This window comes from Brienomyrus brachyistius, chromosome 21 (genome assembly GCF_023856365.1).
Source record: "Brienomyrus brachyistius isolate T26 chromosome 21, BBRACH_0.4, whole genome shotgun sequence".
Lineage (NCBI taxonomy): Eukaryota > Metazoa > Chordata > Actinopteri > Osteoglossiformes > Mormyridae > Brienomyrus > Brienomyrus brachyistius.
In genome coordinates, this window is record NC_064553.1 from 13957363 (window position 1) to 13975056 (window position 17694).

A 17694-nucleotide genomic window follows, 5' to 3' on the forward strand; every position below is an offset into this window, starting at 1 on the left:
AGGTAGCAAATCAACATTACAGATTAAAATTATGATATTTATCTCATACACAGCAGTCTTTAAAGAATATTGTAACTCCTATTGTCAATGCAGACACCCCACCCTCCAAATCCATAATAACCTACCCAGAAACTGCACCCAGGGCAAATGAGAAGTGCTAAACTGATGGGCGAATCAGTGAATCCTCCCCCAGCTCTCGTCCCCCACCAATCCGACGCCCCAGATGGTGACGGCCCCTCCATCAGCTCTCTTCCCCCACCAATCTCACACAGCAGTTGGTGACGGCCCCTCCCCCAGCCCAACACAGATCTGCATAACTTAAACGTTTACATCTGTTCTGTGAAAGGGAGGGTGGTAGTAGGTGTGGTTGGAATGGGAATGGCAGCAGGGTGGTACAGCAGCCTATCTGCTTATAATCCTGCCTGTATGGCTTTTGGGCATTGCAGAATACCGGCGGCCATGTGGCTCTGGGCTCCATTTCCTCTGTCTGTCCCCAGTGATGGCAGTACAAATCCCACATATTCCTTTTGGTTCAATAACTCGGTTTGATATTTTAAAGTATGATTAATGTGTCAATGCATTCCCATGTGTCTATGTCTGCATTCGCTTTTTTCAGAAATATGCAGTTTCATTGGCTACTGTAGTACCTCTTTGTTGCGTATCCTTATCAGACAGTTCAGAGCAATCGATGAGCAATAATATGGTAAAACTATATATAACTTAATTCCTTGGATGACAATTTTGTCAGAGGACCATCGTAAGCAGATGGATATTTTAGTGACTAAAAATACTATAGCACACCACTCCTGAAACTTAAAGTGGTAGCCTTCAGTTTGCAAATCAAAGTCTTTAACCACCAGGCAACATCTTGACAAAGTAGTGTAGGACAAATTCAATACACTATAGTGTTTTCACCTAACACTTCCATTATTGATCTCTTAATATATCATTCTGCCTATCACAGACTAACAGAAATACATCTGAATATCACTAATGTACCAGGTAAAGCGATTGGTGAATTCCTCAAGGTGAAAATACGATTATTTTAAAGAGTGCTATCCTTCACTGCTACCGTAATTCCTAATTTATTGTCCACCAATCACCCCATCCGTAGAGGCAGTTGTACGTCCCCATACGTTAATTCGGTCGGCCGTGACGCAGGACGCAGTTGCGCGGTGACGTCACACCGAAGGGGCAGAGAAGCGGCGGGACGACTGCGCGAACCAGCCAGCTCCGACATGGAGGCCGTGGGCGGTTAGCAACAGGCCGATTCTCTATCGGTAGCTACGCCGTTGGCGAAGAGGCAAACCCCATAGAAACAAACCTTCGTAAAGACGAATCTAGTTAATCTTAACTGGGTTCTATTGCGGATTGTGGGTGAGTTGAGTAGCATCGAGTAGCAACAGGACAGCCGAGTGAGGCCGGGCGCCATTTAATACCGTCTAGCAAGCGACGAGCGCGGTGGCTGGTCTTTCGTTAGGCAATTCCGCGCAGCGTAGCCGCGGACTATCCCCGGTAACATCTCCGGTGCCTTTTTGGTCGTGAAGCCGAATTAATTGTGTTTACGGCCAAGCACGCAAGCCACCAGGATGGGACCCGCTAGCTGGATACCTATTAGCATGTAGCACGACCCGGCTAGCCTGCTTGTTTAGCGAGCTACTCCGGATTTAAGGTGCTCGCACGCTCTGTTTGGGACAAGCACACAAGCAGCGTTTGGCCGTTTTAAGGCCAGGTGAGACGCCGAGATTAAGTGGTGATCGCCGGGACTCAAACGGCCACCTCGTGTAGCTGGCCTAAGCTAACCGGCTGAACCTGGAAGTACTCATCCCTGTGTTCGGTCCTTAACGGACCCCTTGCACCATCTCCATCCATTATACAGTAACGGCAGAGGTTATTAAATCTAGGCAGTTAGTTCAGTAACAGATTGATTCCCTGGTAAACTGTTACGTGTCTGTGTACAGAAGTTGGTAATACTCTTCCCGCGTCAAGAGTCATGTTTTAAGTCATTAAGTCACTTCAAATCAGTCATTTGTAGTAAAGCCTTGTGTTTCATATTATCGTTATACTGGGGACCCAAAAAGCGGTCAGACCCTGTCAATAAACGACTGAGATTAAAATGATGTGTTCTCTGGTCAGGATAACTAGAGTTTAGTTTGTGGTACCTGTTACTGCACAGTTCTGACCTGTTTTGTTCCCTGGCCATTCCTTTGGTTGTCTCACTGCTTTGGCTTCAAGCTGCTGCCTGCATCAGGCCCGAATGTTGCCTTTCCCATCCCGTACCCATGACATGTCTCCCACTCTACCTCTCGCCACCGGGCCACCTTCCGCACAAATCCAGGGCAGGCCACACTCGTACAGTGCTTTGGTTCCTTGCTGGTGGAACGAATGACCCCCCCCCATTCGTGGAAACGGCTCAGTTACAAGCCATGGCTCGATCTCCTTTCGCCTCACCTGTGTAAATTGTACCTTGGCTTTGGCTCATTGTCAAGCTGCTTTTTTGTGAACTGATCACAGTTGGATTGTTAATAGGTAAATTATTTTTTTTTACGTTTCCATGACTCATTGTTTGTGATTTTAGTATATCTAACAGACCTTAATTGGTATTGCATTTATTAGTTTATGGTCATTATATTTAATTGTATATTTTTGTGGAATTATGTATTGTATGGTTTTTTGAACATGTACCGTTCAATGTGGAAGAACTTTCAAAATAAACGGTAATTACCATTTTAGTGATAACATAATATTAAATCGCTGGGAAGTTCTTGGGTAATTCTGTCAGCTGCTATTGTGTAATGCGTTGTCATCCCTATTGAGACTGAAAAGTGCAGATTGGTTGGGGGGGGGAACTAGGTAATTTAAAATGGTAAATAAAACCTTTTAGGATCAGATGGAGTCCTTGTGGATGGGAGGATTTTGGGCTTTAAATACCATGTGGAGTTTTGTGTGTGTTCATTCTGGATGTTTTGCACTATTTAAAACAGGTCCTGTTATGTTCTTTAATTGGATTATTCACACACAAATAGTAACCTTTTCTGAAGATGATCTTACGCCTTTTTTGTTGCATATTTGCATCAGTTTGTAACTCATATAAAAAAATCTTGAGTTCATACTAGTAATGGCCTCGTGTACGGAAACACACACACAGGTGTTCATGTGTCTTGATTAGATGTGGCAGAACCATTTCTGTACACTAAAACATTTAATTCATGGCCACCTCCTATAGTATTTTTTTGTGATAAAATCTTGTTGGGAATGAAAGGAGTTCCTGTCCATTGAATTGTGAAAAGCTCCATCTCTCCTTACCAGTTCCACTTGGACCATAACCTGTAAAGCATTACTGTTAAGGATCTTCCTTGTAACCTGAAGGTTTCCGCTTCCTGTTCAGTGAATAGTCCCTGCTGTTGTGTGGACAGTGTGACGGAAAACACCAGCTGCAAAAATGGGTAATATTCACTTTGTAGTGTGATCAAAGAAATTCAGCTTGCCGTCGTGCCTCAGAACCAGTCAGTGATTCTGTGTGTCAGGTTAGATGTGCTTTTCAGATTCTCTGAATCTTTGGATATGGATTCATTACAGTGCATTGACACCTGACTGCATCAGTGTGGATGTAATTGTTTTCACTTTTAATAGTCCTGTAACCCACCAGGTCTCATCTTTTTCATGTGTCACCATTGCTCATTATGTCTGTGAACGGTGTGATTTGATCACATATTATGTGAATGACTGCAGTGTCACACGTGTGTTTCTGGTATTCAGAGTTCAGTGTGTGTAGCAAAACTGCAACTTCGGAAACACCTGATGTTTCGGCCTGTCCCATATCGCCCCCCTCCCTCTGCATCGTTGGCCTGCCCTGTACCTCCCTTCTCTTCTTCTTGCCATCAGCTTTCCCAGTCCCTTGTTGAACCTGTGTGATGATTTGTGGTAACTGAAATGATTTTAATTATACAGACATTACGTTATCAACCCCAGTTTCCCTGTGTAGAGTACTAAGGTGGCACACAGTTTCTCTTTACTGCATGTGCACGCCGCCATTGCCCATGTGTGTGCAGACACAGACACACACACACACACACACACACACACACACACACACACACACACACACAGCATGCTTATTACATACCAGTGCTAGCCTGTAGCACTTACAAGTGTTTTTTTTTAGTTTCCTGTTACTGAAGGAGTTATATGATTCTCAACTGCTCCTATGTGGTAACATTTAATGGCAGGGATTTCAATTTCTGCAGTTATTTTTAGGATTCTTAAGGCTGATGTATATTTCTGTGTAGAATCTACTCTGTAGGTAGACTCTTGTCTTCCACTGTAGCCTGACCTCCCCAAAAATATTCTTATGTCAAGCTGCAGTGTAGATTCTATGCAGAATTATACATCAGCCATATCACTGTCATACAGGCATAAATGTATCTTTGTTATTGCTGAGTGTACTGAGATTTTGCCCCTTTTTTTTAAACCATTTCCCATAGTATTTTAAGGTCTGGCAACCACATCGAGGAGACTCCTCCAGAACATTCTGCCTAGGCTGTCTTGTTTCCAGTCCGCAACATGATTTACGGTCATTTAGTAAAAAGCTGTTTAAGTCTGTTGAAAATCATGTATATTCAGAAAGCATGGTCCTCAGTGGCCCTGCATACGCTGCACCTTTGCGGATTATTTAGCCTGTGTTTCCAACTTTGCTTATTGGAAATTACGCTACCTATCCATGTCTTAAGTCGCACATGAAAAATAACGTAGAGTACTTTCAACCAGTGGCGATGTGCTTATTTTGCTATGAAATTGGAAGACACTGCCATGCACTGCAACAAAATTGAAAGAGATCTTTGTGGTGTGGTCATGGTTTTTTTAAATTTTTTTTATATAAACAAGTTTTACAATTTTATTTGGCAGAACAAGGAGCCGTGGGACCCGTGAATGTTCACTGTAACGCTGTAACCCGACCTTAACGCTTGGCGTTCTCAGCCTCTGGTGTTTGGTCACTACTCACTGCTGACTTGGAGAGCTCTTTGTCTCCATGGTAACAGCTCTCGCATTCCACCGGTTAAGTTTTTTGCTGAGACATTAATGTTGATACGCCGCGTGAGGGAAAAGTACAGAAATTCATCATGATGTCACCTTTGTCCCATCTGATGATCTCCTAGGATTCTGTGACCCTGTCTGATAAGCTCATGAAAAAGCTTTGGATTTTGACATTAACATTCCTTCATATTAACTTCACGATAATAATTGGAAAAATGTTTAAATCAGAGAACATGAAGTAAAATGAATAATTGTAAACCTCTGTTGGATACTTATGCGGTAAAAATCTCACAGCCTTAATGCTTTATTTTTTAGTTGTTTATGGTGTTTCTTTTTATATTATGTTAAAATGTCTCCCACTAGGAAGCTGAGTTCACACGGTTTCGACACTGAACTGCATGTCTCACTACACTTTACATGTTAACCATTTATGGAAACCTGTGTATGATGTCACTCTTGTTGTGTTGCCTACACCTCTGCTAGTGTCAACTATGAAATTACATCTAGTCTAGTTTACCAGCTGTCTCTGTGAAAAGCAATTTGATGTACCCAGTAATATAGCTTTTTGTCCTGTTAGATGTTGCAAAATAATTAGTGAAGGCATCAAAGTTAATAAACATGTTAACGGCCTGCAGATAATAGGGCTGTATGGCCTTGCATTTGTTACGTATCAGATACTATTACCACCCACATAGATTTCTTTGCTTTATATGGTGTGTTTGATATAATCAGCATGTACTATTGCCGCTCTGTGCGGTTCGCCCTGAGAAGCTGTGATGCTGTACACACTTAGATGCTGCACTTATCTTTTGAGATACGTCTCATCAGATCATATAACTTCTGCCAGTTTTTATAATGTAAAACTTTTGTTCTACATTATAAGTCAGCACACTGCAAAGTGCGAGCAGCTTTGCACACATTGCGGAGAACCACTCTTAACAGCTCTGTCAATCTGGACAGGTTATGGGTAAACCAGCAGTGACCCCTCCCTTGTGCCCCTCAGGTGCACTATTCTGACAGTCGCCATGGCTACGGACATGGGCTCCCCGCCGCGGTTCTTCCACATGCCGCGCTTCCAGCACCAGGCTCCGCGGCAGCTCTTCTACAAGCGGCCCGACTTTGCCCAGCAGCAGGCCATGCAGCAACTGACCTTTGACGGCAAGCGGATGCGCAAGGCCGTCAACCGCAAGACCATTGACTACAATCCGTCAGTCATCCGCTTTCTGGAGGTGAGGACAGGGAGCTCGGCATAGCCCCCGTGCTGAGGGGAATCATCTAGCGATTTGTGCTGGTATTTGTTCGGGATCCACCCGTCCCGCTTCCCTTATCCATCTTCTCTGTGACAGAACCGCCTTTGGCAGCGGGACCATCGGGATTTTCGAGCAATCCAACCGGATGCTGGATGTTACAATGACGTAAGTACGGGGTAACTGAAATGAGAACTACTTTGAATTCAGGGACCCAATGGGATATAGCTAGTTTTGGTCGAGTATGCAGTGTGCCGTCTGAACAGTGAGTTGTTGTGGAGGACTGCAGATACTGAAGCTGCCACCTCTCTCTCTCCCTCCCTCCCAGCTTGTCCCTCCCATGGGCATGCTTAATAACCCCATGAATGCTGTCACCACAAAATTCGTCAGGACCTCAACAAACAAAGTCAAGTGTCCAGTGTTTGTCGTACGGGTAAGTTTCACTTCAGGGACAGAGCTGCAGAACAGGAAGAAGGCAGACATTACTCTGTTCAGAGGATATTACACACCTCACCTCTTGTCCACTTTGCCCCCCCCCGGTCATCAGTGGACCCCCGAAGGCAGGAGACTGGTCACTGGAGCCTCCAGTGGCGAGTTCACTCTGTGGAATGGGCTCACCTTCAATTTTGAAACCATCCTCCAGGTAAGTGTCGATGATAGTGATCAAGAAATTATTGCCAAAAAACCAAGAAAGACAACTTAGATTTGTTCTGAAGCTGCTTCTACCGCTTATGCCCTGGCTCTTGTGGTTGTGCTGCAGGCCCATGACAGCCCAGTGCGAGCTATGACCTGGTCCCATAATGACATGTGGATGCTGACCGCTGACCATGGAGGCTACGTAAAGTACTGGCAGTCCAACATGAACAACGTCAAGATGTTCCAGGCCCACAAGGAGGCGATTAGAGAGGCCAGGTTTATACACAATCTCACACTTTCTGTAGATCAGTGTTTCCCTTCCCTGTCCTTGGGGACCCCCAGACGGTCCATGTTTTTGCTCCCTCCCAGCCCGCTGCCAGACAGTACACATTTTTGGTCCCTCCCAATTCTGTGTACTGTCTGGGAGCTCCCGAAGACCAGATTGGGAAACGCTGCTGTAGATGGTTCAAGCCTGTCTCTGTTCCCAGATTGTGGCAGGACCTCAGAGAGGCTTGTGGGGGGTGCTGCTCAGTTTGCTGGACATGTGCCTCACCTACAGATTGTCATGTGCTGTTTTTGCCACTTTGCCTTTGTCACTCTCCTGGTGTTGACCTTTGTACTCTGCTGTTCTATACACTTAAATGTTTTGTACAGAAAGGTTTTGTTTAGTTTCTAAATAAAGTGTGTATTAACATTGAGAATAATAATTAGCAAAATTTGGCTGCGTGAACCTGACTGGAGGTGCTGGGTATCCAGCAACGTGTTATAGAGCTCTCTTCTACACAAATACATCTCTTAGATGAGGTCGTAGCAGAAACATTGCCCCTCCCCTACACTATAATGTCTCCATGGTAGCCACAAAAACACCATGTGTTTTCTCTGCTGTTGCATATCCAACACCTGTCCTGAAACGAAGTCCATTTAACTGACATTTCCCCCTTTACGGATTATGCTGTCTATTTCCCTGCGAGATCTTCATGCTTCTGTAACGAAGTTCGGTACACATGGGAGGATGAGTCTATGGGGCTCATCCCCTGGCCAATGAACTTACACAACTCCACTGGGATGTGGCCACTGTTGCCATGACACCTGTGCGGTGCTTGTGGTGTAATCCAGGAGACCGTGTTGCTTTGCTGTGTTGATTTTCTTCCTGCTGTGTCTTCAGTTTTTCCCCCACGGATAATAAATTTGCCACTTGCTCCGATGATGGAACAGTTCGCATCTGGGACTTCTTACGATGTCATGAAGAAAGGATCCTCAGAGGTAAGAGTTACACACAGCTAGCCTCATTTGGGCATGATTGTATACCTGTTATCTTGCACTTCTCATTGTGTTCATGATCCCTACCCACATACAAACAATCTAAACCTTGAACATAAATAGGGCAAAAAGCTGACTAGACCTTATACCATATTGAGGAGCCCATAGAAGATTTTTATATTTTTTTGATCGTTTGCTGTCAGTTCTTTTAGACCCCCATCTTGCTGTGTACATCATACAGCACATTCTCACATACAAATTAATGCCGTGGGTTTTTTCCTTCGCTTCCGTTCGTTTTTATCTCTTCGGTTCTAAGAGGATCGCAGTGTTATTTCACATGACAGTTACCCTCAAACTGGGACACTCAAATACTGTGTGGTTCACCACCTTTAAACCTTACACTGGAGTTTTTGAGCACAACGGATGGACACCAACATACCATAAAAGCCCATCAGTGAGAATAATTCATTACATGCTCTTACTATTCAACGTGCTGGACAAAATCTCAAAATTAAGCATACAGTTAAACATAAGCTGCGATGGATCTTTGCGTATGATTGCATACACAGTGCCCAAGACAAACTTCTGACCTGCATGTCTGATGTGTCTTATGGTCTAACTCATAAATCCTACACGGCCTAAGGGGTATTCCGCAAAGCAGAATTTCCCAGTTAGCTGGATAACTAAAGCCTAATGTGAATACTCTCCAATAGGAAGAGAGGTAACATTCCTGTTGGACAATCCGTACATTTGGCTTAAGTTATCTGGCTAATGAAGTAATCCTGCTTTGTGGAATACTCCCTTAACCATCCTAGCAGGAGGGAAATCAATTTTTATCAAGAGTGGAAGGAAACACTAGGGATTTCTACTTCGAGGAGATGGGAATTTGCTTGTATTAGCGGCCTTAAGCGACTGCCCCATAGGGGCCCTCATCATGGTTAAGTCCTACCCAGGTGTGATCCATCTTAAGAAGAACATTTGTTCATCTGCCTTTGTGTGGCCTTCCAGGCTTAGCCCTTCACTTCCTTAGTGTCCTTCCCAAAACAGCTGGCCTAGAGTGCTTATTGAAGATCTAACAAGAACAGCATCTTAGGTTGATATGAGAGAATGTTTAAAAGGGAGAAAAAATTCACTCCTCTCTCTTATGAATGGCAAAGGTTAGTTAGCAGTCCAGCAACCCAAAGTCACACAGTTCAGTATGCATGTGGTACAGAGTTGAATTTGAGTGCCCTCACGCTTGCGCTGTCACTGAATTGTGACTGGCATGAGCTCCTAGAATACTCTTCTAGATTTCAATCAATGCAATTTCTCCGTCATTGGGCAAAACGTGAGGCTGGCTTTCACCGACATGATCCACAAGTGGGTCATTCTTGACATTGGTATCTGATTTCCATGGAAGCCTGCTACCCAGATGTTGCTGATTGTGGATATGTTTGTGATTAATACTCCAATGCCCTGAGCTACAGCTGCATCAGATAACCATCCATTTTTATGTCCCCACACAACAGGGTAAACCTCAAGGGTGTAGTTTCATGGTCAAAGTTCTGCTTTTTATTTTACCCATGATTTATTTCTATAGCAAAACTGGTTAGCCGCAGGTCTCATCGCTAGCTGTGACACGCGTCCTAACTGGCAAATACTTTTCAATCAAACGGCATGTGGTTATTTTACAGGTTGTGTACGAATGGAAATATCTTACATTTCACACCCACAACATTTCAGCTTGGAGCATATTTATTGGTAACACTGTGTTTTTTTTTCACTAATTTCTGCAGCAATTTTATAATTCATCTCATGACCTTTCATCTGGGAATGAATGGCTTCATATGCAACTGAATGATTCTTACAGAAATGTAACAATTCCACAGTTGTCTGGTGGTATAGCTACATGCCAGTGTCCTCTAGCTGTGTTTTAATTCTGAACACAGAGATTCTAGTCTTCTCCCTTGTTGCTGTATGCTTCCTTTACTCTGTAAAACAGGCCGTGAACTCCATTACCCAGAAAGCTGTTAGGCTGTGTCAGATTGTGCTATTTGGTCAACCAATAAAAAAGACGCTGCACGTTATGTGATGTTTATGTGAAAATAGTAGGGTTACGTGGTGTAGTAACAAGTTTGACTGGCTTGTGTGGTGGAGGGGGATAGGAGTACAGTTCCCCCAGCCAGTTCGTAGGCTATTAAGAAGATAAAGTTAATATAAGGTGTTTTGTTAATGCCAAATACTTCTTGTGAACAGGGCCACAGAGATGCTCAAATAACTTAGAGGGAGCTTGATACCATGAGCTGCTGGATTGCTGACAAGGCCTTAATTTGTCCTGAGAAGTAAATGTGTATTTGGTGAGGACAGGCAGGACTGTGTCCAAGGAGCTGTGTCCAAATCTGCATTTCTTGGCAGGTCATGGTGCAGATGTCAAGTGTGTAGACTGGCACCCAGCGAAGGGCCTGGTGGTATCGGGCAGCAAGGACAGCCAGCAGCCCATCAAGTTTTGGGACCCAAAGACGGGACAAAGTCTAGCCACGCTGTGAGTCGTCTGATCTTTCGAGTTGATGTTCAGACCCACGGTGTTTGCTTCGGTAATGGTGTTAGTGGCTGTTCTAACATTGACTGCACTGCAGACACGCCCACAAGAACACTGTGATGGAAGTCAAGTGGAACCTCAATGGCAACTGGCTTCTGACCGCGTCACGTGATCACCTTTGCAAGCTGTTTGATATCCGCAATCTGAAGGAAGAGCTGCAGGTCTTCAGAGGCCACAAGAAAGAGGCCACAGGTTGGTACAGATGCACCTCCAGCTACTTCTCAGCTGGATATAACGAATAGATTAAGCTTGAAGAGTCTGATATGTTTATCTGTGCATGCAGCTGTAGCATGGCATCCTGTCCACGAGGGCCTCTTTGCCAGCGGGGGCTCAGATGGGTCCCTCCTCTTCTGGAATGCGGGGTAAGATTGTTCATCTTCCTCTACCTAGCCGTGCTACTAAAGAATATTATGTTCACTAAAGTTCTCCGGCTTGCACAGCCCATATACTGGAGGTTTGGGAAGCTGATCTCTGCTCCTGTGTCTGCAGGGTAGAGAAGGAGGTAGGAGGCATGGAGATGGCTCATGAAGGGATGATCTGGAGTTTGGCTTGGCACCCTCTTGGACACATCCTATGCTCTGGATCCAACGATCATACCAGGTAAGCTGTGAGAGGATGTCACACATCTCCCATTCTATAGTGAAATTCTCCAAAGCATCATGTACACTGTCTCACTGCTGTGACTTCGGGATTTCAGTAAATTTTGGACCAGGAATCGTCCTGGAGACAAGATGCGGGATCGGTACAACTTGAACCTGCTCCCAGGGGTGTCTGAGGATGGAGTGGAGTATGGTAAGCATGTGCAGCCTCGCCGCCCCACCGTTCCTCCCCATATTCTCTTAACTGTGCACTGACGCAAGCGCTGTACCTACAAGATGACATGGAACCCAACAGCGTGGCAGCCATCCCTGGAATGGGCATCCCCGAGCAGCTAAAGGCGGCCATGGAGCAGGAGCAGAGTGGTGAGTCTGACATAGTCCGTCCTTTATGAGAACGCCGCTCTTTCACAGTTGGATCTTTCACTGCAGCCCTTAGGCTTCAGCTGGGTACCGTAGCAGCTTCCTTCCTGAGTAATTCGTGGTTTTGTAAGACCATGGGCTGAAACTTAAATCATTCTGTATATGTTCCTGGTACTGATTGACTTATTTCATAATGAATAAAGTTATCCTCCTGTAAACACGGTTACTCTGCCTAATAAACTATGTCTTCCAGGAAAAGAAACCTCAGCTGAGGTAGAGATGACCATTCCTGGGCTGGATTGGGGCATGGAGGAGGTGATGCAGAAGGACCAGAAGAAAGTTCCGCAGAAGAAGGTTCCTTATGCAAAGCCAATCCCTGCACAGTTTCAGCAGGTACCTCTGGAGGTTTCTCTCTGCTGCTGGGCAAGCCTCCTCCTCTCAGCCTCTGACGCCACACGTGGCTTTGTCTCATAGGCATGGGCGGAAAACAAGGTTCCTGCACTAGCGCCTGGAGAGACGCCGAAGGAGAGGAAGGATGAGAAGAAGGTGGATGGCAAGAAGAAGACGCAGGCGGAGATAGAGCAAGAGATGGCAGCCTTGCAGTACACAAATCCATTGCTGTTGGAGGTGAGGTTCTGCACCATCGGTACCAGACACGTCCATCGGGGGCATGAGAAGGCTTCCGGTGGGAATGCTCATTTATGATTGAATAGTTATGTTTCCTTGACAGTATTACAAGCACGCATTCTGCTAGTAATACTGCAACACTAATACTTCTGTAATCCTTCGTTACTCCTCCAGCAACTCAAGATCGAACGTCTGGCTCAGAAGCAGTCAGAACAGGTGTCATCAACCCCTCAGGGCCAACCGGGATCATTACAGCCCTTCCCTGGCCAGGGCCCCATGCCTCCCCCTCCTCAAGGATTCCCGCAGTCTCTTCCCCCTCAGCAGATGCCCCACAACATGCCTCACATGGGCCCTGGGAATCTTCAGGGACCATTCATGCCTCAGAACCAGATGGGTCCCCCAGGCCCACAGCTTCATCAAGGACCTCCCCAGGGTTTTATGGGGCCCTCTGACATGCACGGGCCTCAAGGCCTTCAGCGACATCCAGGACCAGTCAGGCATATGGCACCTCAGGGGCCACAAGGGCCCCATGGCATTTCCCCTGGGTCCCGAGGGATGACTGGACCTCCTCAGGGAGGAATGCAGGGCCCGCCAGGACCTCAGAACAACATGATGCCCCCCCCACCTCGAGGAATGGGGCCAAGAGACAATCAGGGGCCTGGACCACAAGGGAGCATGATGGCCCAGGACATACGGGGACCCCCATCCCAGGGCAGTATGATGGGGCACCAGGGTCCTGCCATGCATGGCCAGGGACAGCAGAATCCCCCTAGGACTCATGGCAACATGCACGGTCCTCCTGGTAACATACATGGTCACCCAGGCAACATGCACGCCCCACCTGGAAACTTGCACGGTCCTCCGGGCAACATGCCGGGTCACCCTGCAAACATGCATGGGCTCCCTAGCAACATGCAGGGACATTCCCCTTTCATGCAACAAGGCAAATCACCACTGTTAGGTGAAGGATCCAGGGGGCAGTTTAACCAGGTGAGTGAATTATATGTATAGAATGAAAATGTGTAGCACCGAGCAGTTTTACTTGGAGATGCCAGGTATTCCACGAAGCTGGAAGGTTCATCAAGGGTACAAGCCTCCCGGTATTGATGACGTTCACCAATGCTAGCCCTGGTCTTACAGGTGGGACAGAGTCCGCAGCCAATGATGTCTGGAATGGCACAGCAGGGACCCAATGGAAAAGGTGATGCATGCAAAGACACGCCCACCTGTCTTCAGGTTTGTGCACAGCAAATGCATACTGACTAATTTTATTTATTTTTTTTTGCAGGAGATGCCCGCGGACCCCCCAATCACCACATGGGGGCTCCACCTGATCGGCGGGGCCCAGAGGGTGTAGGGGTGCCAGACCAAGTCGCTGACAGGGGGGGCCCTTACTGGGGAGATTCTCGTGACGGACGCCGCGGCCCCCCTGATTACGAGGGGGCAGACGAACGCTTCCATGGACGAGGGGAGGACAATTGGCGGCCGAGGGGCCCCGGGCAAGAATATCCCGCTGATGGCAGAGGCCCCAGGGGGGCCGCACCAGGGAAATGGGAGCCACACCGAGCTTCAGATGAGCGTTACGCCCGAGATGCCGAGGAGAGCCGCTTCCGTGGACGCCGGGAGGAGAGGTCTGCTGGTCGCCACAAGCAGTTCAGATAACCCTCCACACTGGAGGCTTGTTCATGCAGCCAGGCTGTCGCCAGGCACAGGCTTAACGCCGCTGCTGTTCACCTGCAGGTTCGACAGTTACGAAGGTCCCGGGGACGATTTTGAGCAGCGTCAGAGGGAGCCCAGGCGGCCTTCACTGCCCCCGCGACATGACTCTGAAGAAGTGTAAGAGATGCGCACCCAGTCCGACCCACATGAACACGCGGGCTGCAGTGTCACTTCAAGTATTAAGTGTAAATTTATGAAGGCTGGTGCAGTTGTGACTTTCCTACTCTGGGTAGGTTTCGCAGGGGTGGCCCAGCTAGGTCGGATTCCAGGGGCGGTGCCCGGGGCTTTCCGGAGGAGTTTGGGCCAGAGGAGGGCTTCGATGCCGCGGAGGATGTCGGTCGAAATTGGGACAGTGGAGGCAGAGGGAGGAATCGTGCCGGGCCGTCCAGAGGAGGTCAGATGTGTACATACCCCCCCCCCCCGCCCCCCATTTTCCTGCAACAGTGGCTTAACCCCTCTGTCCCTTACTTCTGTCCCAGGTGCACGCAAAGGATTGCTTCCAACACCAGAGGAGTTTCCCCAATGTTACGATGGAGGACGCAACTCGGAGAGCTGGGAGGGCGGCCGAGATCAACGTAAGCTGTCTGGAAGAGGAGGGTGTGTGTGAGCGTGTGTGTGTGTGTGTATGTGTGTGCACACCCTCACATTAAATGAGCTGCTGTGTGTTTCCAGCTCACGAGGCCTACAGGGATGGGCAGCGGCCAGACCACGGTCCTCGGGATAGTCCCTCGCCTGCCGGGAGGGAACGCTCCTCCTCCCTGCAGGGCATGGACATGGCCTCTCTGCCTCCCCGCAAGCGACCCTGGCACGACGGGCCCGGTACTGGAGACCCCCGTGAGGCAGATGCCGGCACCAGCCTGGAGGACAGGGGTGGGTAAAGGTTTGTGTGCCTGAGTACCCTTGCACTGGAGCTGTCACTCATAACTATGTGTTCCTCAGGTCGACCCCCGCAGAGGGATCCTCACAGAGACGAGGGGGGCTACGGAGGACCGTCCCGAGGCCGTGGGGGGTGGGGGAGGGGCGGATCAGGTGCAGCTGGGGGTGCAGGGCCCAGCGCGGGGCCTGCCACACGACGGGGTGCCAGCCGGGGGCTCCCACGAGGTGGGAGATCTCGGTAGGACTGTACTATTGGGAAAGGAGCTACAACTGTACCATCTACCGGCTCTGTATGGAGTGGGACCAAAGACATACCTCCATATGTGCACCTTGTGTGTGTGCGCGCGTGCCTAGATGCCCATGCGGACCCTGCTCCACATCTGTGTGGGTGTTCTGGCCCAGCTCTCACTGTGGGTGTGACACTGGACAGGTCCTGAGAACGTGTCCGTCCTAGAGTGCTTCTTGTTGGATTATCTTGCCTAAACTGGTTGCGACTCCAGCCCTGAGCAGGGAGGCCCTCCCCACCTGCTGCTGTGTTATCCAGTCGTGGCCCCATCAGGGAGCCTCCCCACGTACCAACAGAGGCGGCCAAGAAGACGGGATTGACTGCTTCATCACTGTTAAGCTGGCGTTTGTGTGGTTCCCCCACAGCAGCACTCGCACCCAGCTGTCTCAGCCGCACTGGCAGAGCAGCGAGTGCTGCTGCTCCAGTGCAGAAACCCACTGTCGTTGCTAAATGTACAGTCGTTTTCCCCCAAAAGCACATTCTCATAAAACGGGATCTGATTGATTCCCTCCGTCTTTAACTCCTTTAATTTTTAATATAAAATGGAGGAAGGTAATCTAACATTGCCACGCCCCTTTATGTAGAGGGTGCATTCTTTGTTTCTAAATGTACAGTTTGTCAAGAGATTGTCATATTGTTTTGTCCATTTTTGTATGACTGCAATAGAACTTGTGCAAAATTTAACAGTATGAGTGTTTTATTTCAACCCCGTTAAGCTGGATAAATCAGTAAAATACAAAAGCAAAACTTTCTTGTACATTGTCCTGTTACACAATGGTGACTGAAAAGCTGTCAGTGGTCCCTGCGGCTTTTTTGTTCGCTAATGCTTAGTTACACACTTTCGGAAAGCCTGTATAATGTCATGAACCTTACGTTAAACTTAGTAGGATTCTGGGTGGCGCAACAGCCACCATGTGTGCCAGGTTTTTCGATTGGCAAAATAGATTCCAGCAGCGTCCAGCTTAGTGTCAGATTGGCATGGTTTTGCCAGAAACAGTCCTTTTGATTGCCGATGTTGCAAGACTGCTAAGGAACCGCATCCCACTACTTCCTCCCGGGAGCAGGGCGACAACGTACCCCAGAATGGCGCCGACCTGGAGGACAGCCCCCAGGGCAGTCAGAAGAGTGCTGTGGAGACTGAGGGCAGCGTACAGGGTCGCTGCCAAGGTACACAGATAGAAAATGGCACCAGGAGTCGGGGACATTAGTAGCTTGCTGGGTCCGCGCAAGATCGCCGCGGCAAACAATGCAAAAAGCGAGCCGAGGGACCAGAGAAGAGCGAACTTCCGGGCTTTGAAGAGCAAAAATGGGGCGTAGAGGCCGGCTAGTCCAAAACATAAGACGCAAACTGCAGCGCATACCCCGAAAGCCATAAGTCTCTGTGATCTGCTCATCCCGGGCAAACACGGGTCCGGCTCCGATGTCCAGGGCCACGAAAAGCTGGGTCCCGCTGCTGTGGCGCCGTTGCCGTTGGTAGCCGACCGCGTAAAGGGACTGGACCAGCTGCTGAACCAGTTCTGCTTCACCGGCGGAACGTCCTCAACACTGACTACAGTACTCGAACTAGCGCCGTTTTTGGACTGTGCCAGGTATTCTTGAAGCTGTCTGTTTAATTCGGTCATGTTTCACCTAGTAGTTACACAGGATCACAGAAGTGATCGACAAATCTTCCAAGAATCGGTGACAGGAAGTTTTCGAAGGCACCATTGACGTCATGTGAACGCGACGGAAATGGGAAAGTTAAAGACGCAGCTCCGCTATTCCACAATAATTTGGAAAGTAAAGTTTAGTTTTATATTTGTGTGCTAAAGTTAAACGAAAGTAAAAACGAATTGCCAAGTAGTATGTCTAGTATATGTACAGTGGTTGATCTAAAACGTCTGTGGGGATCATAATTCAGCAATGGATTGGCTCAGTGTGGCTTACTTAGTGTTTGTTTACAAGGGAGGGCATTGTACCTCACACGCTTGATGGAGAGGTTGAGCTCACCTGTGCCAGTGGATTTAAAAGGGGCGGGAATTGCCAGGGAGATTTACATTTCTTTATCCGCTTGTACGCCGGCGGGACGTGGTGTGTTATTCGCGGTTTAGACCGACAATGAATACGAGTAGTAGTTTGTGGGAGGGTATATTTATTAGATCAGAGAGGAGCCCTAGTTCCGGATGATGCACAATAGTACTGTTGTACTTTGAAAGTTTGGAACAGGAAGCTCCTTGCTGTTTCCGGTGCAAGATATATACACCATATGGAGCAGTAGGTCTTTCTGATGTTTACTCCAGTGGTGTGGCCTCCTCTTCATTATCGTCTTTACTGATACAAGTGGACGTCTAAAGCCAAAGTACACAATACGTCGTTGGAGGACTTAATCATGTTAATATCCTTACATTTTTATTTTGATATTTTAAGTTTTCAAAGTTTAAATGTAGATTGTATTTATAAGCATTCATTTTGTAATTGCAATAAAATGTCTTC

The 17694-nt window shown here is 47.6% G+C and overlaps 2 protein-coding genes across 2 annotated transcripts; one reads left to right on the top strand and one right to left on the bottom strand.

The window, feature by feature from the left end:
• Positions 1-1157: 1157 nt before the first annotated feature.
• wdr33 (WD repeat domain 33) lies at positions 1158-15906 on the top strand. Its single transcript, XM_048989626.1, has 23 exons — positions 1158-1377; positions 6038-6263; positions 6381-6449; positions 6610-6714; positions 6829-6924; positions 7042-7193; positions 8083-8180; positions 10572-10698; positions 10793-10947; positions 11039-11117; positions 11245-11355; positions 11453-11547; positions 11631-11717; positions 11968-12107; positions 12189-12341; positions 12516-13331; positions 13482-13542; positions 13630-13972; positions 14082-14177; positions 14294-14454; positions 14540-14635; positions 14733-14930; positions 15000-15906. Exons 2-23 carry the CDS (start codon positions 6060-6062, stop codon positions 15176-15178), a joined length of 3621 nt encoding a protein of 1206 aa, XP_048845583.1. The 5' UTR covers positions 1158-1377; positions 6038-6059; the 3' UTR covers positions 15179-15906.
• Positions 15902-16937, bottom strand: sft2d3 (SFT2 domain containing 3). Its single transcript, XM_048989652.1, has one exon. It carries the CDS (start codon positions 16842-16844, stop codon positions 16191-16193), a length of 654 nt encoding a protein of 217 aa, XP_048845609.1. The 5' UTR covers positions 16845-16937; the 3' UTR covers positions 15902-16190.
• Positions 16938-17694: the final 757 nt, after the last annotated feature.